The sequence below is a fragment of the Crocodylus siamensis genome, chromosome 2 (assembly GCF_052110815.1).
Source record: "Crocodylus siamensis isolate JL-2025a chromosome 2, ASM5211081v1, whole genome shotgun sequence".
Classification (NCBI taxonomy): domain Eukaryota; kingdom Metazoa; phylum Chordata; order Crocodylia; family Crocodylidae; genus Crocodylus; species Crocodylus siamensis.
In genome coordinates, this window is record NC_143396.1 from 6975897 (window position 1) to 7002545 (window position 26649).

The 26649-nt window shown below is 48.0% G+C and overlaps 1 protein-coding gene across 1 annotated transcript in view; it reads left to right on the forward strand.

The window, feature by feature from the left end:
* Positions 1–26649, forward strand: part of LOC149869835 (kyphoscoliosis peptidase-like) — a 92402-nt gene extending 65753 nt beyond the window's left edge. The window contains exons 2-6 of the mRNA XM_090034481.1: positions 16312–16429; positions 19124–19241; positions 19714–19905; positions 24402–24631; positions 26417–26649. Coding sequence (XP_089890607.1) covers positions 16312–16429; positions 19124–19241; positions 19714–19905; positions 24402–24631; positions 26417–26649 — 891 coding nt within the window. The remainder of the gene's footprint in view (positions 1–16311; positions 16430–19123; positions 19242–19713; positions 19906–24401; positions 24632–26416) is intronic.

Consider the following 26649-nt stretch of genomic DNA (forward strand, 5'->3'; position numbering starts at 1 on the left):
TAACTGCAGCTTTGCAAGCAAATAGCATGAGTATGTCATGATCCAGCTTGGTTTTTTTAAGCTCTATAACCCTCCAAAAGTATTTCTTGATTAGACTCCTGTGGGCAATTAAAACCCAATGCAGAAATGTGGAACTCAATACCTCTAGTCTGTACCAGCCATTTCTTATTGGTTTAACCTAGCAGCATCTTTGCAGATACCCCCATAACCCCTGCTCAGAGGAGCCCCTCTGCCAGATCCTTAGCTACCCCAGGTTGAGTCGGTCTAATAAAAGATATCAGATTTACCCAAAGCATCTTGTCTGCCTGTGCCCTCAGAGCAACACGGCTACAGCCTAGACCCCTCTTCGCTACCCCAGGCATTCAAAGCCCCCTCCCCTTACCTCCAAGATCTACAGCCCGGAGGGAGAGCTGCAAAGTTATGGTTATAGGGACCTCCATTCCACGAGCTACATTAACTCCAGCTCTGTTTATCTGTCGTCCTGCACAAAGGATAACGACATTTCATTAGGGTCTTAGAAAAATTTTAACCAGAAAAACAGAGCTCGTCAAGTGGGCATAGTGGGTATTACCCACGCAGATGATGACTGACAGTGGGTCTAGATATTTGGCAGTGGGGGAGCACCAGCGCTGTTAATTGCTGCTCCCCTGATGCCACGTTTCTGGACCTGCGGAGAGCCCCAGGGCCTGGATGACATGACCCCATGCTAGATTATGCTGGTGCATGGGCTCATTCTGCACTGTATCGAGCCTGCAGACAAATCCCATGCCACTGATTGAGCCCACAGGGCCAGAAAAATGAGCACCACTGATTTACGATCATCAACCCACTAACCTGATAGGAAAGCTGAATTCTCCCCTAAAAAGGGGTAGCAGGGGTGGTGATTGCTTGTCGCAGGATTGATCATCACCCCCACACCCCACGGCTCAACCAAAAACTTTAAAGCAAGGACAGTGCATTTCAAGTATCCCCGAGTCTATGTCAGGACAAAGAAGAGCACCATGGGTTTTGTTCCCTCTGTGCATTGGAAAGTTGCAGAGCAGCAAAAAGTGGAAAGGAGTAACACAGCAGGCATCTCTCTACTGCAGCAGTGGGATGTCCCTGGATGCTCCCTGTCCCCCTGCATCGGCACACAAGCTCCAATCCTAGACCAAAGTCTTGAGAGTGACAATCCAGATCAGCCTTAGTGCACTTCTGGGGTGGGAGCAGGCAGCAGGTACCCAAGGCAGCTGCTACACACGGGGGCAGTTCCAGTTGCTGCTATACTCCTGGCACGATCACGTAGGTGCAGTTGCAACCCTACGCTGCCCACCTGCCCTGGTCATGCAACTGGTATGAACTTTGGTAGATGAACAGGACCAAAGGAGCCAGGGCTGAAGCAGGAGAGACAGGCACATTAGCCGATAACGAAGCCGAGTGCAATGGATATGCGCTGTAACAGCTCTGGGAGCAATAGGAACTGCTCAGTTGTCAACCTGCTGCTTATTGTGGCGACCGCTCTTCCGGCTGCGACTCCAGACATTCATTTTGTTGCTACATACGGTCATGGTAGCCCGGTGCGTCTGGAGGCCCATAACGAGCGAACAATGAGAGATCGGTGTATTGCCACTTGAGCACGAAGACTCTGTCTTTCCTGAGAGGATGAAACCTAAGGGCTCAGAAGTGTTGTTCGCTGCTTTTCAGAAGTTTCCTTTCATCTGCTTTTTTGGCAATCTTTTGAGCACAGAACACCTCATTAGATGCCCCAAACTTCATGCTTCTGTACAAGCCAATCCCATGCAATAAGCTTTTCTCCCTTGTTATCGAATGCTTCCACTATGGGCTGACACCTAGAAATACGCATGACATGTCATGGTGACCTGAGCAGGGGGTCAGTATTCAAGTTATTCCCCTTAGGAAAAGAAATCCATGATGGGACCTGGCATTTGTTTGATGCAATCCTACTTATCAACAAAGCTGAGGTTAGGAGCTGGTTAGGCCTCAGTTGGAGTACTGAGCGCCACATTTTAAGGAAGACATGGAGAAGCTGCAGAGGGTATGTGGATACAGAAGGGATTTAAATGCACACAAGACTCTGTTTCCCTGAACATAGCATAGAGCAAATACTAGGAGGATCTTTTTTTTTTGGCTCAGAAATCCCCATCTGCTTTCCAGCCAGCACTCTGCCCAAAAAGCAATCTCTCCTGCTTATCACTTTCTGTCCTGCCATGCTCCCAGTGCCTTCCTTGCTTCTGTCTTTTGTTTTGCTGCTGGCTTCTTCCCCCAGGCACGCAGCTGTGAGCAAATCAACCTAATCATCAAGTGCCATTCTCATCAAGAGGTTTGGTGGGTTGGTGGCACAATGGATAGTGCTTCCCATTTGACCCTGTGTGTCAGCAGCTTCGCCGCTGTGTTTATTTGTTATCCCACCCATTCTTCTATGTCTTCCTGCCATCTCTACTTTGGCCCACCCCTCTTTCTCTTCCCTGCCATGCAGCCTTTCATAGGCCATTCTGTTCTTTGGATGTGCCCATCAGACACTGTTTCCTTCCTTTGTGCCATTGGCATCCATTCAGGCTAAGTGCCAGGTTCGTAGCGCACCCTTTTGCCAGATCAGTTGCATCCAATTTCCCTCCCTGGCACATCCTCTCAAGTGCTGCTAATTTCCTCTCTTTTGTCGGCGTTTATTATTATACCCTTGAAAAAAACCCAGACTACACAGCATAATCAGTGCCCGGGCTAATCCGTGGGAGGTATTTTCCCATTGTTGCAGCCATGGTTAGACAGAGGGATTTTAACTGTTCCTTCATTTAGTGTGAAGCTATTTCAGTGAGATGGTGCTATTGCCTATCACCCAGCACAAAATGCTAGAGCCAACTAAGGTGTTCCCACCCACACCTAAATCTTAAAGATTCTGGAGTCAGCTTTATGTCGTCCAGATGGGTACAGGCATAATTTCTAGGGTTGGAAGGGACCTGAACAGATCATCAAGTCCGACCCCCTGGCCTGGGCAGGAACAAGTGCTGGGATCATAATACCCCAGCTAGATATCTATCCAATCTCCTTTTGAAGACCCCCAAGGTAGGGGAGGCAGGGGTGGCTTTTCTTTCACGTGTGACTAAGGCACCCCTAGCCCATCGTCACTCATTATGCAGTTCCCATGCCAGCTCATCAAGAGAATGCATCAGCCCAGTGGGATTTTCATTCATTTGATATATATAAATATAAAAAACAAGTCAGAGGCTTCTTTCTGGTTCAAGTAGGCACTTAAAAAGTGCCGTGACAAGGGAATTGTCAAAAGCCCTGTGTTCTTCCTCACTCTGAGAGAAAAACCTGTGCATTAAAGGAACGTATTTGAAATATGTATCATTCTTTTTGAAGCCCAAGACAAAGCCACTGAGTGACTGACACATTTGATGTGTTATTTCCTCTGGGTTTTCAATAACACCTACTTTTCTGCCGTAGCAACTGGCACAGAGTGCAGCAGATGGGCGAGAGCTGCCATATAGTGACGTACTTTCATTAAGAAACCTTTCCACAAAGCACTAAGTGTGGTATTTGTATTACAGTAACAAGGAGAGATCCCACCAGAGATCAAGGCCCCATTATCCTCGGTGATGTATAAATGCATAACTAGAGGCCCTTTTTGAGAGACCAGGCAGCCAAAACAGACTGGGGAGAAAAGCGGCGGCATTACTGACTTTTGCAATTTAATTGGGAGATGTGTAATATTTAGTGCTTTGCTAAAAGTCCCAGCCCCATGTGATTAAGGCTGCATAGAGATGTGTTTGGGGGTGGGGGGTTGTTTTAGTTAGAGCAGGCCCTGGGGAGCCCCTCCAATTAAAACATCTCACTGTCATGTGTATTAAGTGTCCCGCATTTCAAAATGGCCACAGGAGCACTTTAACTAAAGCTCATTCAATGAGTTTTAATTAAAGCACCACCATGGCCATTTTGAAACATGGGAGACTGAATACACGTGCCAGTGAGGCACGCTGGGGTGTTCCAATTAGATTAGACTAATTGAGTCTGCTCTGATGCATTCTAATTAGGATGCATTGGAGCATGTCTATAGGCACCCTCAGTTTTCAGGACTGCAAAGGAAATCCTGAAATTATAACCTGAGAGTACTCAAAGTGTCCAAAAAAACAGAAGGCTGTGAAAAAACACCAAGAATTATTATATTTAATTTAACCTCATGGTCTCAAGAATAATCTCCTGGTTTTTGCAAGGGTTTGCAGTTTGCTATGCTGAGCTTGGGGGAAAGGAAGAAGCATAAGCTCCATTTTGCACCTGTAACCCGGGCAGTACTCCAAGAGGTTCCCCCCTCTCCGTTGAAGGGATCAGAGCAGGTGCACAAGCGCTGTGGGAGGTGTAGGGACTCTCCTCCCCTATAGAGCAGAGCTAGACCACCAATGGGGACTTAACCATATACTTTTTAATACTGGGAACATAACAGGCATAGATCAGAGGGTATAGTGGACTCTACAATGCCTCATGGGGGCAGGATTCAACAAAGGTCAGACACTTACAATCGCTGACAAAAAACAGGGTTAACAAAATGTAAAACACAAACAACAGAACAAACAGGTGAAATATAAAAAGGCACAAAATGCAAAATGACAAGGAAACATAGGGTCTCAGTACCTGGAGGGGGAGAAACCACAATAGCCCCTTTCCACTCCAAGATCTGCTTTTTGTTATTTCACTCACCCCAAGTCACCTCAGCTAGGACTTGAACCCATGTCTCCCACATGGTAGGCAGGAACACTGCCACACAGCCACCACTGCTCCAACTGAGGAGGGGACCTCCCAAATTGGACAAAACATAGCCACTGGAGCAGAGTGCTAGGTGCGAGCCGGTAAGTACACAGAGCTCGCTGATGTATGCACAGGCTGAATGAAAGATGGCTGTGTTACAATAGCAAACTACCATATTTTCTTGCATACAACACACATTTCCTAGCCCTAGACATGGGCCATTTCGCTATCATAGTGGTATTGTTGCAACAGGATTGTTCCCTGCACGGAAACTGTGCCCCACCGCTGGAGTTGCCATCCTATTTCCCTGGCTACTATAGAGGGCAACTTGGGCTGAATGCCTCTGCCCTGAAAAGAGTGGGAGGGGAAGGGATGCGCCTGGGCCCCTGCTAGAGTGAAGGAAGGACTCAAGGGAGAGACAGGGTGTCTCGAGTCTGCCTCTGTTTTTTTGCTCAAGAAAGAGCAAAACCCCATATACATATTTGTAATGCAGCCACCATTGGTGGCACTGGACATGCTCCAATTAGCTTTCTATCTTGGGCATATTATTGTATAATTGGTGGCGCTTCACCCCACTCTTCAGATGGCCATGTCCAACCCATTTCAGGCTCTCTGAGGTGCTCCTCAAGCATGCAGACGCACCCGGAGGGTTTGCAAAGTGAGGGGGTGCCACAGAAGCCCAATAAACAACTGATACCCTTTTCATTTTCCTGACCCATAACCCTCATTTCCTCCTCTCATTAGTGACCACAAACAGCTTTCCCCCCGACAAATCGGCTGCTGAAAATTGCAGGGGGGCACATTATACATAAGGAAATACAGCAACAGTGGTTTTTGTAACACAAGCATCTGCCAAGGGAAAAAAGTGGAAGAGTTCAGCTGCAAAGGGGTCCGCATGGATCAGTACAGGGAGTGCGCAGTTACTTACTGCTACTTGGCAATATTTTCAAGGAAAGATCTTTTTATCTTCATTCGACCTTCCCAAAACAAGGCGTGTGTCTTATTTGGGGGTGTGTTGTATGTGATAAAATATGGTATTTGGTTGGCCCAGACTTGTGCTGACCACAAGCAGCTGGCCGGGCAAAAATACACACACTGCCCTTGCAATGCCAGCCGCTGACATGAAAGAGTAGCGTATCTTCTCCGCCAGCAGCTGTATCATAGAGATACAGAAGCCGCGCTCTGGCCGGTGCCTCCTACAGAGCTGTCGGGTCCTGCCAGCAAGTGGCTGCCACATTCTTCCATGCTTTGCAGTATTTTTAGCTCAACTGGCACTAGTGAGGTGCAGATGAGGACGGCCCAGGCATGATAAGCATATAAAAGGGACCTGTGAACCGCCGGGATGTGCCTGACCTTGGCAGACTGCAGGGCGAGACAGATATATCAGGAGTAGGACTTTGATGGTAAGTAAAACCTGCCATTTCTTAATCCCCATTTCCACCTGCAGCTGTGAAATTGTGTTCAAATAGCTGCCTCTTCCCGCTGTGTGTATCAGCATGGGAGAAACGTGAGCCCTGGCAAGACGGGTCACTATTATTTACCGAGCATAAGGAGAGGGTGGGTCTGGTTTTGGCTTTGCTTACTCAGCCATAGTCAAATTTGCCAGAATAGCAGCACCAGTTAATTCCCACTGCCAGGGCTAATTGCTGCCATTTCTGGGGGGGGGGGGGGGGGGGGGGGTCCTTTGGTAATTAACTACTTCTGCTGACTCCATCCTAAGCCCTCCTCCCTTCTGCCTCCCAGGGTCCTTCTTTCTCTCTGAGGCTTGACTGGTGCATCTCCCAGAGTTTGCCACTGCCCCATAGCCAGGCAGCATGGGCACCCCTTTGAGAGATCACACCAACACCCTCCTTGCCTGATGTAGGACAGTCCCTGCGGGATTTTTATTGAACCCTAGGTAGTTAAAGCTGTTTCAGCTACAGTCTGCTGCCTTAAACAGGACTGCCCCATCCTTGCTGCACTTCTAGGTGATGCGTGGAGTTACCACCCAACTGGGCTAGACTGGTTATAGGTTACTGGAAACTTGATCATAGAAAAGGAGGGCAGGAAGGGACCTCAGGAGGTCACATCTAGTCCAACCCCTGGCTCAAAGCAGGACCAGCCCCAATTACATCATCCCAGCCAAGGCTTTGTCAAGCCAGGTCTTCAACACCTCCAAGGATGGAGACTGCACCACCTCTCTGGGTAACTTGCTCCAGTGCTTCACCACCCTCCCAGTGAGAAAGTTTTTCCTAATATCCAACCTCAACTTCCCTTGCTGCAGCTTGAGCCCATTGCTCCTTCTGTCATCTGCCACCACTGAGAGCAGCCCAGCTCCATCCTCTTTGCAGCCCCCCTGGCAGGTTCTTGAAGGCTGCTATTAAACCCCAGTCAGTCTTCTTTCTGCAGACTAAATAAGCCAACGTCCCTCAGCCTCTCCTCACAAGCCACGTCCCCCCAGCCCTTGAACCATTTTCATTGCCCTCCACTGGACTCTCTCCAATTTCTCCACATCCTTTCGGGGGTGGGGCTCAAAACTGGACACAGGACTCCAGATGTGGCCTCCCCAGGGCTGAATGGAGGGGAAGAATCGCTGCCCTCCGTCTGTGGGCAACGCTCCTACCAATGCAGCCCAGTACGCTGTGAGCCTTTTTTGCAACAAGGGCACGCAATCTCATTGCAGACGTTAAAAAGGGAAAAAATCTCCAGGTCATTTCTCTATATCCTCGCCATATAGGTGTTCCCCTATTAGCCCACACCCAGGCACGAGCCGTCCAGCACCAGTGCAAGATCCCCTGGCGCTGATCTAGAAGTGCCAGTCTCGATCCCTGGAGTGACAGGGATGCAGCAGTTCCTTTCCTCCCGCTAAAGCTGCCAGCAAGGACGCTGGCTTTGACCATGGGGGTTGTTCGGCATTGGGAAAAGCTGCCTAGAGACATCCCTGAGACTTGTCCAAAGCAGGTTAGATAGACACTTGACTGGGATGATCTAGGCAAGGATGACTGTGGACAAGATGACCTCATGAGGCCCCTTCCAGCCCTACTTTGCTATGATCCCCTGTGGATGAGGACGGCAGTCTTTGGTAGATGCCACCTCGTCTGCAAGCCATGCTAAAAGTCCCAGGATGAATTACAAAGTCGTTTCAGCTGTCTGATTCCTAAACCTGAAAGCAGGGATCACTGCCCTTGGCAGCATGAGATGGGAAAGACCTGCCGGTGTGAGTTTTGGAGCTGAACCAAAAGATAATGCAGCTGGCTTTCCATCCCTCATAAGGGGCCAGAGGCTTGCCTGGGTTGCTGTTCAAATTCAAACAGCAACAGAGCAGCTCCACCCCTTGGAAATGCATCTCCCAGTAGCAACGGCCTCTCATTAGCAACACTCAAGGCAAGGTGATGCTTGAGAGAGAGCACTTATTCATCCCAGTGCTATTCTAGCCCCAGGCGGGGAGGTGGGGAAGCGATGCATGGGTCACATTGCACCTAAGGGTCCTTTTCTCCTCCTTTTCTTATCACCATACTGGAAATTTAGTATTCCTGCAACTCTCCTGAGGAGCTGACAGTCTAACGAGACAAGACATAGGCAGGTGGGGAAACAGAGTCCCAGAAAAGTGAAGCAATTTGCTGAGGATTACACAGCTGCTGGGGCTCAGAGCTGGTTTTAGTATCCAGCATCCTGCTATCTGGTCCCCTCTTGCATGCACTAGATGCACCCTCTCCTGTACCTCCCAGGGATACGAAACCCTACAGAAAGGCTTATTTTGATCATCCTGCTGGGAGTTCAGTTCTGAGCTGGCACCTGGCTATTGGGCACTGCACATGTCAGCTGAAAAATCCCAAGGTTTCAGAAGTAAAAATTATAGATTTCATAGATTTGAGGGTTGGAGGGACCTATTAGATCATCGAGTCCAACCCTATGCAGAACTCTTGGCAGAGGCGATGTCTTTTATTAGACCAACTAAATAGCTGCACAAAAACATTCTTTATTTGCAAGCTTTTGGGCTCACTCGCCCTTCCTCAGGCAAAGGAGAATGCACAGGTGGCAACATTTCTCCCAGGTGGAAATGAAACTTCATATTGCACAGGAGAATAAAAAGATGTAATAGGTTCCCCTGGGTGGAAAAGTTCATTTTATATAAATTAGGCTCAAATAAAAGTTCAAGCAATCTGTTTGCCTCCAAGTTGTCTGATGGCCGGAGGGGTGTTGATTTTTTTCTTCCTTCTTGGTAAGAAGTTTTCTATGGCACAGGAGAGGGGTGGATGGCATGAAGGTTTCAGAAGTGACCTTTCAGTGCCTGCTCATAACACTGCAAATTAAACCCACGATGGCACATGCCAAAGGGTGTCTATGCCTATGGATTGCATGCACGTAGCTACCTGCATTCACACACCAATTGCATTTGCACATGCGAACAGCCAGGCATGAAAACCCCTCCCACTCACATTTGGGAGCTGGTTTGCAGCCAGCTTCAGAAGTGGTTTAAAAGTAAACTCAGAGGTCTAAAAAACAATAAAAAGGGTCCAAGATGCAGTTTAGGTGCCCTCTGGATTCAAATCGTCTTACATTCAGCTCTGTTGGCTGGATGGAAAAAACTCCTAGGCTTGCCGAGCTTTGACGCAACAGATTTCTCCAGAGTTATAGCACAGAGCTGCTGTTATTATAGTGCAAGTTTAATGCATTAATGGCATCTTCAGAATGGCTGTGGAATACAGCTTGCGAGTAACCTATATGCATTCAAGCAGCCGAGATCCATCCAGCTGAGCCAACAGGAAACCTTGCCGTGGCCAGCTCAGCAGTTGCTTACATAAACTATCTCCTATGGAAAACCTCCTTTCCGTAGATTGCTGAGATGGTCATTCCTCTCCATCGCCCAGGAGTGGAGCCAACTGGGAAGGCAGGAAAAGCGAGTCCTCAGCTGAAAGGGGGTGGCTGGGTAACACAGACGTAGTGGGTGCTTTGCTTTACTGGAAGAGTCAGGCAAGAATTACAGGCTAGATGCTGAAAATCCAACCTGTCTCTGCCTGGGAGAAGCTAGATGAATACCATGAGTGGCATTTCTGGGCTGCACTGTGAGTGGTTCACAGCAGGACAGGCTATTTGCATTGCACAAATAGTCATTTCGTTATTGCAAGGATTAGCAACAAAAACCAGAGCAATGGAAGCAAATGCTTTGCTGTTTCCTCCGGTCATGCTGGGGAGGCATAGGCCACTTCTATACCATTCACAGGACCACAGTGGGAGGTAAGCATGAAGGGTCCTTGCTGTACATGCAACAGCCAAATCAAAGTAGCATAGACTTAGCGAAGTATTGACCATGTACCAAAAAGCGTGCCCGAGGGAGCAGGCTTATTGGCACGTACCTAGAGCTGATCAAATGGACCCGATCTTCACTCAGGTGTGTAGTGCACAGAACACACATTGCCTGTTTCCCTGCATCTCTCCCCGGCACAGTCCCTTTGACGATGCAGATTTGGCATTAATGTGATCCAGAGCTGGTTCTGGGAGTGCTCCTATGGGAAAAGCCATCTACCACACTGGTCCCAGCCCAGGCCTGTCGTTCCACCGTCCCTTCCCCACCTCTTCCTTCCAAACAGGCTTTAGCAGTGACAGGAAACCAATCAACCCCATGCAGGCAGAGCAGGGCCAAGCAAGATGCCACGCTCTTCTGCAGAAACTGAGAAGTTCAACAAATACGCCTCTATCAGCCCTCTGTTTGCATACCTGCATGCCAAAATATCTGTCTCGGACACCCAGATGCTAATTACGTGGCCACAGGCTTTGCTTAACGCCTCCCTCTGGGGTAGAAAAAATACACGTACAGGGAAAATGAGGCACAGGGGCATTTCCCCTCCCCCCACAGAGAGCACATAGCAGGGCCAGAAATAAATCCAAGCTCTCTATTGGAATCACAAGATCCAATAATCTGCAATATCTCCAATACCTCAATCAATCTTCTTTCAGCACCTCCTTCCCAGTCGAATCTCCCTTGTTTTTAATTGCCTCGTCTTAAAAAAAAAAAACCTTCTGCCTGAAGAAAGGAAGACACTCTTTTGCATGTAATATGACCTCACTGGGTAATCTCAGACCATCTTCACCTTCCTTTTCTCTCCTTCACGGTAGCAATGGGAACCTCCAGTGTCATGAGTTGAAGCTCCCTTCCATCAAGTCCTGATTCACCCTAGTTACATCACAGTGGGCGCGTCTACACAAGATGCTTTATCGCGCAGTTGGCTAATTGATTGCACAGTAAAGCATCACTGTCTACATGTGCGGATACTTACCGTGCGGTCAATTAGTCAACTGCTGGGTTAATTTGCTATCTGCAAATGTAGGTAGTGACTGCTCAGTAGCTCGTGTGTAGGTGGCTGAGCAGGAGCAAATTTGCTCCCGGTCAGCCCAGGCAGCGGGGGGTAGGAGGACAATCCCCTCCCCTGGGACCTGTGTGCTGCCAGGGTGGCCTTCCACTGAGGAACCCAGGCTGGGACAATGTCCCCCCGCCCCAGCAGCAGGCAGCTCCCAGCCCTGGCTCTGCAATCTGAGCTGGGGCCAAGAGCTGCCTGCTACCAGGGCAGGGGGACATTGCCCTGGCTGGGCTCCATGCTCAGAGCTTTTCTGCACAACAGGCAGCTGCCAGGTGCATGGAGCAAGATCCCAGCCCCCACTCCAATAAGGCAGTCGGGGCCAGGAGTTCCCTGTACCAGGAGAGTTCCCTGCCCAGCCCAGGGCTGGCTGGGACCTGCCTGAGAACAGGACGGATGACAACCAGCTCCAGGCTATGCAGGGAAGCTCCACTGGGAACAGGGCTTTGTCCCCATGCACACAGGATGGGAGAGGTCTTCAGCGCAGCTCTCCCACCCTGTGTACATCAGGATCCCTCCTGATGGCTCCTGCATGGGGGCAGAGCAGGGTGGGAACACTCCTCTCTTGATTGCTCCCATTAGGCTCATCTACACGTGCACATTTATTGCACAGTAACCAAAAATTACCGCGCAGTACTGGCACACATCTACACCTGCACACCTATACTGCACAGTAACAATGGTGACTTATGCTCACTTGGATGTAAATTTGATACGTGCATCATGCAGGTATCAAATTTATGCCTGATTAGTTACTGTGCAGTAATGCACATGTAGATGCCTTACTGCCCAGTAACACTGTGTGTGGACTGACTTGAGACTAACTTTATTCCCAAGTCAGCGTACACAACGCATTACTGTGCTTTAACGGCTGCATGTGTGTTACATGTAGTAAAAACTGCTTACTGCACAGTAAGCTTCTGTGCAGTAAATGCATGTGTAGATGTGCTCATTGGGAGCAAATCTGCTGCCAAGAGGGAGCACATGTAGACATGCTGCCCCAGCAGGCTTACTGTGAAGTAAGCCTACTTCAGATTAATAGCACATGTAGATGTGTCCAGGGAGGTAACTAGTGCAGAGTACATACTTCATTTCAAGAACCATTTGGTTTCCATCACAGGTCTCTCTGGTTTCCTCCAACTTCCATTTGTACCAATGAAGGCAGATCCTGACAGCAACAAGTCACCTGGACCCCTGGGTGCCAATAGGAACAGGCAACTATCCACCACTTGCTCTTCTTCAGGATGCACCAACCAGCCTGGAAACCACCCTACCGAAGGCGCAGCAAGATGGGCTGAGTGCAGGAACCACAGTGAAAAGCTGACACTATCCCATGAAAACAGCAGCTCACCAACCAGGAAGGAGAGTCAAGCATCAGATTTCCACAATGGAAACACACCTCCGGGATGCACCTATGAAGAGGTTAACTGCAAGCTCTTGGAGAAGCCCCACCAAAGGGTTGCCAAAGACAGCAGAAGGAATGGGAAGGCCATGCTGAAGGACACTGTATCTACACATAGCATAAAAGATGCCCCAAAGGGCTCCCCCACCAAGGACATCTTTCTCTTTTGGGCAAACAAAGCTGATGACAGCAGTAAGGCAACCCCAAGGACACCGGTATTCCAAAAAGCACCGGAGAAAACTCATGGGCAGGTTAAGAGTCACTCCCAGTTATCGGTTTCTGAAGCAGTGCTGGATGGCGTAAAGGGAGAGAAGCAGGTGCAGTCTGATGCAACAGAAACAGCCCAGAAAAAGACAAGGAAAGACCTCTATCCAGACCCAAAGGTTTTCAGCCACATAGATGCCCATGTTTTACGTGCGAGCGAGCAGGTAGGTACTAAAGGTACAGCCTTCCCAGATACTCTCAGTGAGGCACACACATCTCAGGTTTTTCGTGCTTTGATGAAAAATAAGCATCCTTTTCACCTTGTACCTATAGGCAAAAAAATCCCAGTAGAAAGTTGCTGGTTTGGTGTGAATCGAGTTTTCACCCCTGGAAAAATAAGAGACAGCTGCAGAATCAAGCTTTCGCAAGACGGTTTGTGGTTTTGCATGTCCCACCTGAGACATCTTAAAGGGCTTACTTATTTTCCAGAAAGCTACGAGTACCTCTCCTTTGAAAATAAGGCCCTTTTAAAAAGGTCTCGAGTTGGGCATTGATAAATATTAGTCACAGCTGAAAACCTTGGCCCTGAGCCAAAGAGAGCTCAAACACTTGTACTCAGACTTCCTGTATTTCCCAGTTCACCCATAACTGCTTAAACCAAGCTAGGATACAAAAGCTGAAAACAGATGTCGCGCTTATCCCAAGATGAACCAGTTTCTCCTGGGACAACGTGCAGTCATACACAGATGCCCATGTCCATTGTCCTGGGATAAATCCTAAAAAAAAAAAATTACTGGTAAGAAGTGCTAATAGTTTATCCAAGGACATTGCAAAGTACATCTGAACAGTTATGACAGGACCGCATCCTTGAATCAACGGCACAAAAGCAGTCATGCAGTCAGCTGCTCACTCAACCCCAATCAGAAGGCGATGCATGCAAACACCAATCCCAGGATATGTTTGTTCCAGGTCAAAAACAGGAACAACTTATCCAGGGATAAATATGGCATCTGTTCCTAGCCACAGAGACTTTATGTGATGGCTATATTTAGTCATTTGGGGAGGTGGAGAGCCAGTGTTTTTCCTATTCAGAGAAATTAAAAAAACAGAGGCATAGAGACCCCACAGAGTGCCTATGGGTTCACTGGCCTCGATAAATGATTTCCTTTACACTCCCATAGCTGAATCTTGCCTCTTCTCAGCCATGAGATACTCTATGATATCTTCCTTCCAGGCCAGCCAGCAAACAAACAAATGACCAACACTATTTAAATTGGCTTTTCCGGTTTTTGGGCACCGCATTTCAAGGAAGATGTTGTCAAACTGGAAAGGAGTCCAACAGAAAGACACAAAAATAATTTGAGACCTGGGAAATGTGACTTGTGAGGAAAGATTGGGAAAAACTGGATTATTAGGTCTGGGGAAGAGAAGATTGGGAGGGGATTTGATGACAGTCTTCAAATATTTGAAAGGTGGTTGTGCAGAGGCTAGTGACAGATTGTTCTCTCGGCCTGCAAGGGACAGGACAAGGAGTAACTATCTTCACTTGCAACAAGGGGAATGTAGGTTGGACTTTAAGGAGAACTTCCCAACTCTGAGCATAGCTCTGAGCACTGGACAGATTAACTAGGAAGGTTGTGGAGTCTGCACGACTGGAAGTCTCTAAGTGCAGGTTAGACAAACACTTAACTGCGATGGCGAACGCAGGGCTGTTCCTGCCTTGAGCAGGGGCTTAGACTAGATGAGCTCCTGAGGGCCTTGCCAGCCTGCTTGTCTACGACTCATCCCATGGGCCCGGAGAACGAGCCTTTACAATAGCTAAAAGTTGGCTGTGATGATACAAACTCTGACTGTTCAAGTGACCCAGGAACGGGCACAAAACAAGTTCTTATTTCTTCATGTTACCAACATCAACCAGCATCAGGTTGCCCCCAGGTGAATCGTAACCAGCCAAAGGTCCAACATTTTAATTAATGAGCTTTCATTAACTCTATAACAAACACTATGTAGAAAGAGGGCAAAAGCTTAATTATTTATTCAGCGCTGAAATAATTGCTCCTCCTGTTTTGTAGAAATCTGTAATTCACACCTAGCCTGCGGCTAACATCTCTTGGGATTCGGATGCAATTAATTTTATTGCCCTGCAAGCTTCACATTAGGACTGTGGAGACTATTTAATATGATCAAGAAGGAATTGGAGAGGATGCGAAGATGAAGAGTAGCAAAAAAACCCCCCAAAAACCCAACATAAAATGCATTCCTGGGAGCTGGGATCTGTGAAAACAAATCACCGCATTTGCAAAGTACCAACAACAGTGAAAGCTGGTGCCTACCTCTTCACTTCCCCTACGGCTCGCAAATACCAGCAACAGGAAGGCAAAGCACTCCCACCGTGGCCATGCATGGGGCCGGTGGGTGCGTTCTGTCGGCACGAATCCCCACTGGGCGTGATCTCAGCCACAGTGTCACAGGTCTGCCATGGGATCAAGAACATCCCCCCTCCCTCTTCCCATATATCAGCTGAGCTGCTGGTTCCCTTCTTTTGACCAGACATCTACTGGGCATCTCTTAATTGTCATAGTTAAAGCTGAAACAGGTCTTAAGACACTTGGGAAGCAGTGGATGCATCTACATGTGCACATTTACTGCTCAGTAATTGAAACTACTGTGCAGCAAGGGCATGCATCTACATGCGTATGCCCGTACTGTGCAGTAAATATGGTGACTGACATTGACTTGAGCATAAATTTGATACCAGGCAAATTTTTAAAAAAACCCAAAACATGCCTGGACTTGGATGCTAGTCACAAAACTAAAGAGGTGATGACGCTTCTGACCTGTCACCCTGTAGCCCCATGTTCAGGACACTCAGTTGGAAGCCCAGGTACCACCACACTTTTTGCCCAATTTGGAGCTGGGTTCTGGCCTACAGTCTCCAACCCCGGGCTATGTCTGGTCTATTTTTATTATGATACCTAAGTATTAATAGAAGAGGTGGCTGGATTTGAGATGTCCCAGCCCCAAGGCAAATGTCCTGACACGCAGCCTGAAGAGTGGCTCTCCCACTCTCTGACCCAGTGAATATTTTAGTAGATCTACAGAATGGAAAAAACTCAAGAGAAGTGCTTGACCCAGCCTATAATACCCTCTCGCCAAGTGATTGCCCTTGGATGTAACCCCCCTCAGGACTGAATCATGGAGAGGGGCCTTGGGCCCATTTCAGTGTCAGGGTTAAGTACCTGGCTATAAAGAGGGAGGTGGGGGGAGGGAGGGGATACCATCACAGCATCTTTTTCTGATTTGTGAATCTAGTCCCTTGTTTTATAAGAAATGCTAAAGACAAAACTTTTTATTCAACCAGAAAAACACTTACTGTTATCATTGTTGTTGTTACTGTTATTATTATTGCAGTATTTTTATTATAGTCATAGATACTATTATTGTTGTTGTCATTGTTTGAAAAATATACTGAAAAATTTCAGTTTTGGTTCAACCCAAAATGAATTTCCATTACATTTTTCAAGTAGGCCACCAAACTGGGAAAAATCAGTCATTCCACAGCCCTTAATGCATTGTGGGTTTGGTGACACACACACTTGAGGTAACCACATAAAATCTGGTCTACCCCAGATAAAGTCAAGGCAGGGTTTGTCATCGGTCCAGACCATCGTTCGGCTCATTACGGAGGAGGCCCAGAGCAAACTGGAGATGGTGAGAGCGATCTGGATGTGGTTGTGTCACAACATTGGTAAGTACATTTTCCATTTCAGTTTGGCCCACAGTTTGATTTGAAGTTCAACTGAGGAAGAAGGGGGAGATTTGGGGATTAAAACACTCATGGAAGACATGGGAGACGTGGGCTTGGGTCCATGCTCAACAGCAGTCCTCGTGTATGACATTTGTTTACTTAGGTCCCGATTCTGTCCCACCTACTAGGTGTATACAGGGACTTAGGTACACAAGTGTGATGCTCTTACACCTTGTTCAAGTCCCTGATGAACAGTTAATGCAAAAACTGGTGGGATCTTTTCCCCTCTGTGATCAATTTGAGGGGTCAGATGATGTTGCGTTACAAAAGTAGATGCATTCATGGGTTATCAAGGAGTTGAACAGGGTGCAATAGGATGGTGCGTAGGCACCTAAATACATTTAGCTACCCAACAGGTGGATTCGAACCTCTCTGTCTGTCTGGGCTGCAATTTCCCTTATGTGACATGGGGGATAAAAGAATTGCCCTTCCTCACCGATATAAGCCAGGAGCACATTAAAGATCATGAGGGTCTCAGTTACTCTGGTGATTCCAGACCCTCCTCAGTTCTTCGGGGTCAATCATTTCCTTATTTCAGGGCCACCACGGTCAGTGAGACAAGGCTACAGCAAACCACATTGGTGACAGTTTCATGAAAGCCTGTCGAGAAGCAGAGGGAGGTTTATACTGAATAACTGAACATGAAAGAGAGGGAATGGACCCGCAGGTGTTAATCGGTTTCTCCATAAACCAGTCCTCATTGTGAAAGGGCAAACAAGGCTGGACAATTCATGTACAGATCAAGGAGAGGGATGAGCACCATGGTTTGGTCTTCCATGAAGACCCCCTTTGGAAAAAGTCATGTACACAATGGCTTTCCATTTGCTGATGCTGAAATGGTGCCTTTGGCTTCCATAGGCCACACCGCCCAAGGAAACAGAAACCTAAGAAGGATGAGGAGTAGCCAGGCCATCAGAGTTGCACTAGGGGTTCAGATAAATGTCCGAATCCCCCTTTGCTGCAATAGGCAGCCTTCTTGGCTTTCTCTCTTTTGCAAATACTTGGGGTTTGTTTGTGGGTGTGTAAGAGAGGAGGAGATAGACAATACATAGTGTAGGACTGTGCTGCAGCAGCCTTTATGCCTCCCCTCAGAGAAGATTGCAACTCTAGCCATGGCAAGAGAGTGGTAGGGCTACGTCCATGACGCCGTGGACGAGGTGGCAGGAGAAGGGCAAGGAGATAGAGGAACCACAGCTACGCTTCTTGGCCCCCTCCCGCTGTAAGATTTGCTGGCTGCAAGGAGAGGTCTGAGCTGCTCCCAGAAAAGAGAGAAGCCCATGTCTGCTCCCACGGGTCAGGAGTGGAGGACTGGGGCTGAGTAACAATTCAACACCTGGTTTGCAGTGGGGCCAGAGCAGCTACAGGGAACCCCTTTCTCTGGGCCTGTTGCAGATTCGGACTCTCTCTCTCACTCTTAATACAAGGAGTGGAGTCAAAAACCACTGGCAATGTAGAAAGCATTTAGAAGCTGGAGTAGTTCAGTGGGCTCCAACATTTGGGAACCAGCGGTCCGTATGGAGACTGAACCATCCACCCCGTGCTACTGAAACACCTTCGCCAGCTCCTCAGAGCCAGAGCCACCGTTCACACTGGTTCTTGCAGCTCCTGAGACCATCGCTCATGACAATCAATACTTCCAATCTGGCCAAAATTAGGAATGGACACCCATGGGTTTGGAAACATGTGGGTTGGGACATTCTTGGAATGACAGTAGCCTTTCATTATTTGCCTGAACTCACATAAGGCCAAAACACCCCAATGCTCACTACCCCATGAGCCACAGGAGTGAGCAAGTAACACTCTGCGAGCTCCATCCATCATACCTCGTTCTTCTTGCCAACCTCAGTTTATCCTTTGGATCCCCTGTGGCCATGAGCTGCTGCTTGGGGTGTGCTAGGCCAGTGGTGCTCAACTTACCATCCCTGGGCTGGATTTGACCCATCGAGCTTTGGCATCCAGCTCATGGGGCTCTCCACAAGTCCAGAAGTATTGGTGGCAGGGTAGAGTTAGCAGTGCTACTTGCCATGGTTGAGAGATGCAGGAATTAAGGCTGCCATTGCTCCCCAATGCCAAATTTCTGGACCCCCATGGGCTGGATGACGCAACCCCACAGTGTGGCTTGGGGTTGGTGCAATGCGTGGGGTCAGGCTATAGCTGTTTCTAGTGTGCCAGGTCCTTCCAAGGCTGGATCCAGCATCTGGGGTCACTCCCCAGACAGATGGTGCATGGAGCTAGGCTGGTGCAGTGCATCAGAGCAGTGGATTGACCTCATGTGCTGACCATGCACCGCACACCTGGTCTGCAGAGCCAGAGTGACTGAACACCACTGTACTAGTGCTAATTCTGTGCTAATGTACAAAAGATATTATCCCAGGTGTTACCTCATGGTGATCATTATTAATTTAAGGGTTTGAATCCAGGGCAGTCTAATGCATTACCTTCCTAGTGGACTCACTATGTGTTGATACATATATGCAGTATGATGCACCTGTGGCCATCCATTGCTGGAATAACCCAAGCAACAGCCACTTCCCCCCACGGAGGGACTCTTTTAAAGGGATCACCAGCTTCCTTTCATGAGAGGGCTAGACAAGACCTCTGGCTAATGGGGCTGGTTACATTTCCTCCCCGTAGAGTATGATGTGGATGGCTTCCTAGGGCTGTCTCAGAAGATCCACACGCCTGAACAAGTCCTGAAAACCAGAAGAGGTGTCTGCTCTGGTTATGCCTATTTATGCCAGGAAATGTGCAGGTACAAACCGCTTGACCTAACCTCATGTTGACTCTCCGTGAGTGTCTGTCCCAGCTAGAAACAATGCAGTCCATGATTGTTTCCACGCAGGCTGTCCAAAAGGATATATGTAAGCACATGCATGCTCTCTCTCTCTCTCACTTTTGCAGCCTTTTCTTTGGCTCTTCTATGTATTTTTCATCCTTTTAATCCAAAATGAATCATTCGGTCTGAATGAATGACAATTTAAGGACAGTACTAACATTTACAAACACCACAAACCCCTTAAACAAATAGTAACGCAGGAACAATGAGCTTAACAACAACCATATGAGTGTAAATTCCCTTTGTGGACTGCAAAATAGCCAGGAAAAGAGTTAAGGCAACCACAGCCTATCAATTCACTTGAGTGGCCAGCGGTGTATGACGCTCGCATTTGACCAGTGGCCAACCTAACCTGTGGTTACATGTCATACCAACCGTATTCTTCCAGGGAAGTAGGTTTGAGCTGTGTTGGAGTGCCAGGTTATGGGAGAGGCACTGGATACCGACAAGGCCTGAGCTGCCTGCAGAAGAAATCCAGCCACATGTGGAACGCTGTGCAGCTGGAAGGGCAGTGGCACCTGCTGGACACCTGCTGGGGCGCGGGCATCGTGGATGTGGAGAAGAGACGGTTCATTCCCAGGTGAGACCCCAGCTCAACTCCGATGGAAACACACCGAGTGCTGATGTGCTTACACCAGCAGCTCTCTGCTAGTGTGTGCAACCACCCCCACCTAATACCATGGAGAAAAAAAAAAAAACCATTCAAGACCATCTTCCCCTCCAGCCATCAAGAAGTTATGACAGGTATCAGACCCTCCTCTACTAGGCCCCTTGGAAGTCCTTGAAAACCAGTTAACACAAGAGGTGGATAGGTCTCCTCCTCTTCCTCACTGCCTTTTATGACTTAGCCTTAAGGCTAAGAAGATGGCATGTTCCAAAAAAGCAGGAGCAATTTTGAGTGGAGGGGGGAGCGGTCAGCAGGATGGGACAGATTACAGAAGAAGCCTAACTCCACCTGGACAAATAATAGGTGCAATAAAATCTGGCCCTATGAATCATCAAATCCTAGAAAATGAGGGTGGGAAGGGATCTCAGGAGGTCACATCTAGTCCAACCCGCTGCTCCAAGCAGGACCAGCCCCATCTACATCATCCCAGCCAAGGCTTTGTCTACCTGGGTCTTAAACACCTCCAAGGATGGAGACTGCACCACCTCTCTGGGTAACTTGTTCCAGTGCTTTACTACCTTCCTAGTGAGAATTTTTTCTTGATATCCAACCTCAACTTCCCTTCCTGCAACTTGAGGCCATTGCTCCTTGTTCTGTCATTTGTCACCACTGAGTCCCTAAAACATGATTTCATGCCCATGGAGGTTGTTAGGACCTCCATGTTGAGATCCTATGGCCCAGAGCAAGGGTCAGCAGCACCCTTCCACTAAGAGCAGGACAGGGATGCCGGCTCAGTCCTAAGGCAAGGCAGAGGTGCCATTTTTTAGATAATCGACCCCTAAGTGGTACATTCTTGCACAAAGCTTAATAAACAAGGCCTGCTTTACATGCCAGATACATTCACTTTGCAGGCCATAGGTTGCCAGCCCCAGTTTAGAGCAATTCAGAGAGACCTTTATGGATTAAATACCTCCCTGCACACCCATCACCTTGGCACATGCTATTGTAACCTGTGCCATCGGACCCATAGGAGCTATTCCTGCCTCACCCTGGCCATGCAGCTGCCTCTCTGATGCATGTACCCTTTTTTCCTCTAACTATGCAAAGAGGACTATAGTAGAGTCCTTCAGTCTAGCAGCTTCAGGACAGGAGATCCAGTCACTTGGGAAGAGGAGGGCAGAAAAATAACAGTTGCCCCAGCAGCAAGGCAGCAGCTGGAGGTCAGTGCTGCTTCCATGGGTTGCTGCTGCCCTGGGTGCCCAACTGCCCTGTTACGCCTCTGCTTCAGAGTTCAAGTCAGCGGCAATGTTTCTATCGACTTGCATTGGAGTTGGCTCAGCCCCTCGGTGTAGATCAAGAGGGGCAGCAGGGCAATTGTGTTGCTAATGGAGACTGCTATTTCCTCTTCCCAGTCTGCTTTGAGTTCCTCTAATATAGTTGCTGAATGCATGGATTTCCTCTTGCTGAGGATCTAAATACCGAGGGACTAAATTGAAAGCCCTTGCACTCAAAAAAAGCCTGAACATTGATTTCAATAAGATTTACTTCAACCCAGAAGTGGGAGTCTTAAAAAGTCCCTTAGCAAGCTGAGAGGCACCTGAGGAATGAAAATCTGAAGCGTTAAGATCAGAACAGAGAATGGCACCGTTGTGTTTTATAATTGAAAATGCAAATACAGAAGTCATCTGCCTTGTAAATAGAGGCTTTTAAGGAATAATCAAATGATACCTTTTCCCTGCCACTTGTTTTAATTAAAAATACGTGTCACTCCTCACACAATTAATCTCCATTTCCAAAGCAACTTTATCATTATGCGGGGCTAGATATAATTACTTGCAAATTCTCAGCACATTTCTGACTAAGTAAATAATGACTCTAGCAAAATTATTTGTGTAATTTAATAATTCTCCATTAGCTATATTATGAAGTTGTCACTTTCTTTTTACTCTAGTGCTGCATAATGAAGTCATTGTGGAATTACTAATGGGCAATTATCTTACTTGGAACAACTTAAAACTTTAGGGGCTTGGGGTAGTTGTTTGAGAGCGTACAGGGGGAAGAGTAGGCTCATTGGGCACACCCAGACGAGTGTGCACACTGCACGTGGCACACATGCAGGTGTCCCCCATGCTGCTAATTTGCAGTTTGGGGGATGGGGCTGGGAGATCATGGTGTCAAAAAACCCCACACCTAGAAGTGGCAGCAGTGCGCACAACCTGAAACCAGAGCCAGGCTCCAGGCTCCCTGCTGCAGGATCGCCATGGCTGCAGCCCCCAGGAGCCAGGTAAGGCTGCTGGGGCAGCCCAGATGCTGGCCCCAGCCTCCCCTACCCCACCCAGGGCAACGTGCCACGTGCCACAACACGCGTACACTGGTGCTCCCTGGGGACAAGTAGCAGCAGCAGCACATCTTGTGGGGATGCATCCGCTCGCGGGGCACTCGGAACAGGCAAAGGATTGCTGCTTTTTGTGGGTCTGGTTCACACTGGGTCCTTCACACAACAAATGAAGGCCAAAGCAATCCCAATGGCTAAAGACTAAAAAGTCAGACAAGTCCATACTAGAAATCAGGTGAACATTTTTAACCAAGAGGGTAGTTAAATCTTTGAAACAACTTTCAACTGTGACTGGATGCCGTACTAAACCACAAGCTCAAGGGACAGAGCTGAGGCAGGAATCACTAGGAAATATTCTGCTCCACGTAATGCCAGAGGTCAAGCAAGGTGGCTCTGGTCTTAAGTGTCTGCAAACACCATTCTCTCTTCCAGGCATCTCAGTATGAAGGAAACTGAGAGGGCTGAAAAAGCATGAACGCTGACTGGTGAAGTGGCTATTAAGGACTGATTTGTGAGGACAGATAAAAGAAAATACATCCAACTTGGTTGGGAAATGGTAATTAGGACGTAAAATCTGAGTCGCTCTTTCAAGACAAATATTGATTGAGGAATGATTAGATTGGCGGCAGTACTTCGGAAAAGGACCCGGGGGTTACAGTGGACCAGAAGCTGAATATAAGCCAGCAGCGTGCCCTTGTTGCAAAACAAAAAAAAGGCAAGAGGCTACTGGGTTGCATCAACAGGAGTCACCTGAAGACCAAGGGAAGTGGTTCTTCCACTCCTTTGGCACCTGTGAGGCCTCATTGGGAGTACTGTGTCTAATTTTGGGCCCAGCACTTGAAGAAAAAGGTGGATAGATTAGATAGAGGCTAGTAGAAAGTAACAAAAGTTAAGGCCTGGAAACATGACTGATGAGGAAAAGCTGAAAGAATCAGGATTATTTAGTTTGTTGTGCCCTAGGAAGACATCCCAGATCAGCTGGACAGGCTTCTTTCGGGTGCAAGGGCTTTCAGTTTAGTCTCTCGGTATTAAGATCTTCAGCAAGAGGAAATCCATGCATTCAGCACCTATATTAGAGGAGCTCAGAAGCAGGCTGGGAAGAGGAAATAGTGGTCTCCATTAGCAATACAATTGCCCTGCTGCCCCTCTTGATCTACACCAAGGGGCTGAGCCGACTTCAATCATGACAGATTGAGTCTCTGGTAACTCTACCCAGTATGATTCTGTGGGAGTATGATTAACTGACGTGCCTAAGAGAGACATTTGACTGAACCGTCACATATTTGTTACCCTATTAACATGTCCATGAAGTTGTGGGTCTAGCAGGTCTGGAGAGAAAAAATGGGTTTGGCCTGATTGTGCACACAAGTTGCTGTGCTACCTCCGAGGTCTTTCATTTATGCCACGTAGACGCTCCCTTTCCCGTCAGTGCTGAATTAGGGCTTCAGGCTCTCCTGTTGCATGGTGACCTTGTTATACAAATAGACTTTTTGCCTATTGCTTCTAATGTTATGTGTTTTCTTGAGTTTCGCATTGCCTTAAGAAACTCCATTTTGTATCGTTCTGTAGCTTGACATAAGTACTCAACCTTTTACTCTTTTGCATGCTATATGGGTGAGAGAGTGTTTGTGGAAAAGGAAAACATCAGCTGGCGACCGGCTGAAGAATGCAGACAGGTAAAAGCCCAAAACAAGAAGAATCCGCCCCAGAACAGTGCGAGAGCAATGGCAACTGACCTTCAGGGAAGAACAGAGCAATAACCCAGCAAAAGCCCAGAGGGCTGGGGGAACTGGCAAGGCTATAAAAGATAGGGCGAGACATATCAGTTTTGGGTCTCATTCCGCATGTCATCCTGGAGCATTGGTTTGTCTGATGAGGTGGACTGGCAGGAGCCCGGCTCCCGCTCACGAGCAATTTGGCTGATCCACTAAATTGATCCAAGCACCGATAAGACTGGTAATGTATAGCAGGGCAGAACAGAAATCGGGGCGTGAATGGTGTGTGTGTGTGTGTGTGTGTGTGTTAAGTGCTTAATCAATAAACTTGGCACTTCACCGTATCCCCCTCATGAGTTGAGCAATTGGCAATCTGTGTAACAACCTCACTCTCTGGTATCCTTTTCCCACTCTGGCAGACACAATGACTTCTTCTTTCTCACTGACCCGAAATACTTCATTGAGACCCACTGGCCTGAAGACCCAGCATGGCAGCTGGTTGAACAACACGTCTCGCTGGAAGATTTTGAACAGAGAGTCTTTAAAACATCCGAGTTTTTCAAGCTTCAGCTCTCCCTTCTCTCTCCAGACGTCTCCCTTCTCAAAACAGGTAAACACAAAGCGAGGGCCCAGCTCCTCCATCCTTACGGTAAGTCGACTTCTTTTTGTACCTGATGGGTCCCAACTCCTGAGAGCCTCCTTGTTCAAAAGTACTGCGTTATCTGGCATTCCCATTCAAGTGCATGTTTAGATCCCATGGAAGTCAATAGGACGTAACGATGTACTTACGTATTTCCCTGAATCACGGCCATTGCACGGTAGAGTAGAAGAACTGGGAGTCAAAATTCATGAATCACAGTAAATTCAGATAAGTCACTGAAAGCCTCCTGTGCCAAAGTTGCCCTGTCTGTAGAACAGGAACAAAATGTCTCTACCTCGCAGCGGGGAAACGAGTTTTCATTCATTAATGTTTGTGAACAGCTCTAAGACCCCCGAAACTCCTCCTTGCAGCGTTCCCAAAGTGCTCGGCTCTGGTCAGCAGCCTCACGAGACGGCGGGACGTGACTTCTCTTTCTTCTCACACTGTTTATACAGTGAGACAAGACTACAAAGCGTGATTTGAAAAAATCCCTGTCCTTTCTTGAGAAAGAGGGAGATTTTGTCTCGGCGGTGTTTGATGTGGGCTTTTTGGGTCAAATACAGCATGACCTTTTCCCATCTGAGACTCTTTCTTGAATCCTTTGTGTTCCTTTGCTACCAAATGTCCCAACATAGAGGTTTTTATTCTTTTTTCCTGCCATTTATTTCATCTTGTAGAAAAAAAGCAAGCTTGGAGCAGGGGGGCTTGACATGCTTGCTATGAAGAATTAATAGACCGCAAACAAAGCCCAGCATGAAGCTTTGGAACGAGTGGAATTACTTACTCAAAAATCAAAGGCACACCATATTTCAGCAGACCTGGGCTTTCCTGATATTGATGGCCATGTGCCTTGAAAACAAAGGATATGCACTCAATTGAGGTATAATGACTCGGTGATCAATACCTCCTTTCAGTCAAGGATTACAAGTTGCGGCAAGGGAAGTTTAGCTTGCATATTAGGAAAAAAACTCTCTCACTAGGAGGGTGGCGAAGCACTGAAATGCATTACCTAGAGAAGTAGTGGAGTCTCCATCCTGGGTGGTTTCTAAGGCCCAGGTAGACCAAGCCTTGGCTGGGATGCTGTAGTTGGGACTGGTTCTGCTTTGAGCAGGGGTTGGACTAGATGTGACCCTCTGAGGTCCCTTCCAACACTTCTTTTCCATGATTACACTGTCTTGTAGCATCTTCTGAGGGAGGTACAGGTTACTACTTCCCCGAGTGGTGTGACCAAGGTCACACAGCAAGACCACAGCCCCGGTGGGAAGAGTTTCAGAGCTGTTAGGGACCTTACAGATCATCGGGTCCAGCCCCTCCACACATGGGCAGGAACGACTGGTGGGGTCAGAGGACCCCAGCAAGGTGGGCATCCGGATGCTTTTTGAAGATCTCCAGGGAGGAAGACTGTCTCATCCCGGGGGGTGGGGAGGCTCTTCCAAACCAAAACCCAGAATTTTTGAGTTCCAATTTCGTGCTCAAACCACCAGTCCCCTATACAAGTAATGCCCATTGAAACAAATGCTGCCATTTCAAAGGACTGTGGGAAAGAGATCCATCAGCCAAGAAGCACTGAGCTTGACGTGGTTGCTCAAGTGATGCACGGCTGAATATAAAAGGATAGCAGCAGGAGCAGCAGCAGTGCCGTGCGCTGTTGGCTTGACAGATGAGGCTTGGAGTACTTCACCGTCGGGCACAGCTGGATGCCAGGTCGATCATTTCTCTCAGCAGGGCAAAGCAACCGGAAGTCAGGGGGCACCCAGAACTGCCCTACACGGGGCTGTCTTCGCTGCCGCCTAGTCTGCAACACGCAGAGTAAAGCAGGGAAGAGCGCAGCCCGGCTGGTGGCCGGAGATGGTGCCCACCCACCGCTCCTCTTTGCATTGCTCAGTGAAGGCTCTGCTGTGGTCTCCTGCAGGAGTTCATGTCATTTGTACTTGAGTGTGATGAGCGTGCACACTCGCATCCAACAGCACCGAGAGCAGCCAACGTCTTCACTGACACTAACCGAGTTTGGGATCCACGTGCAATAG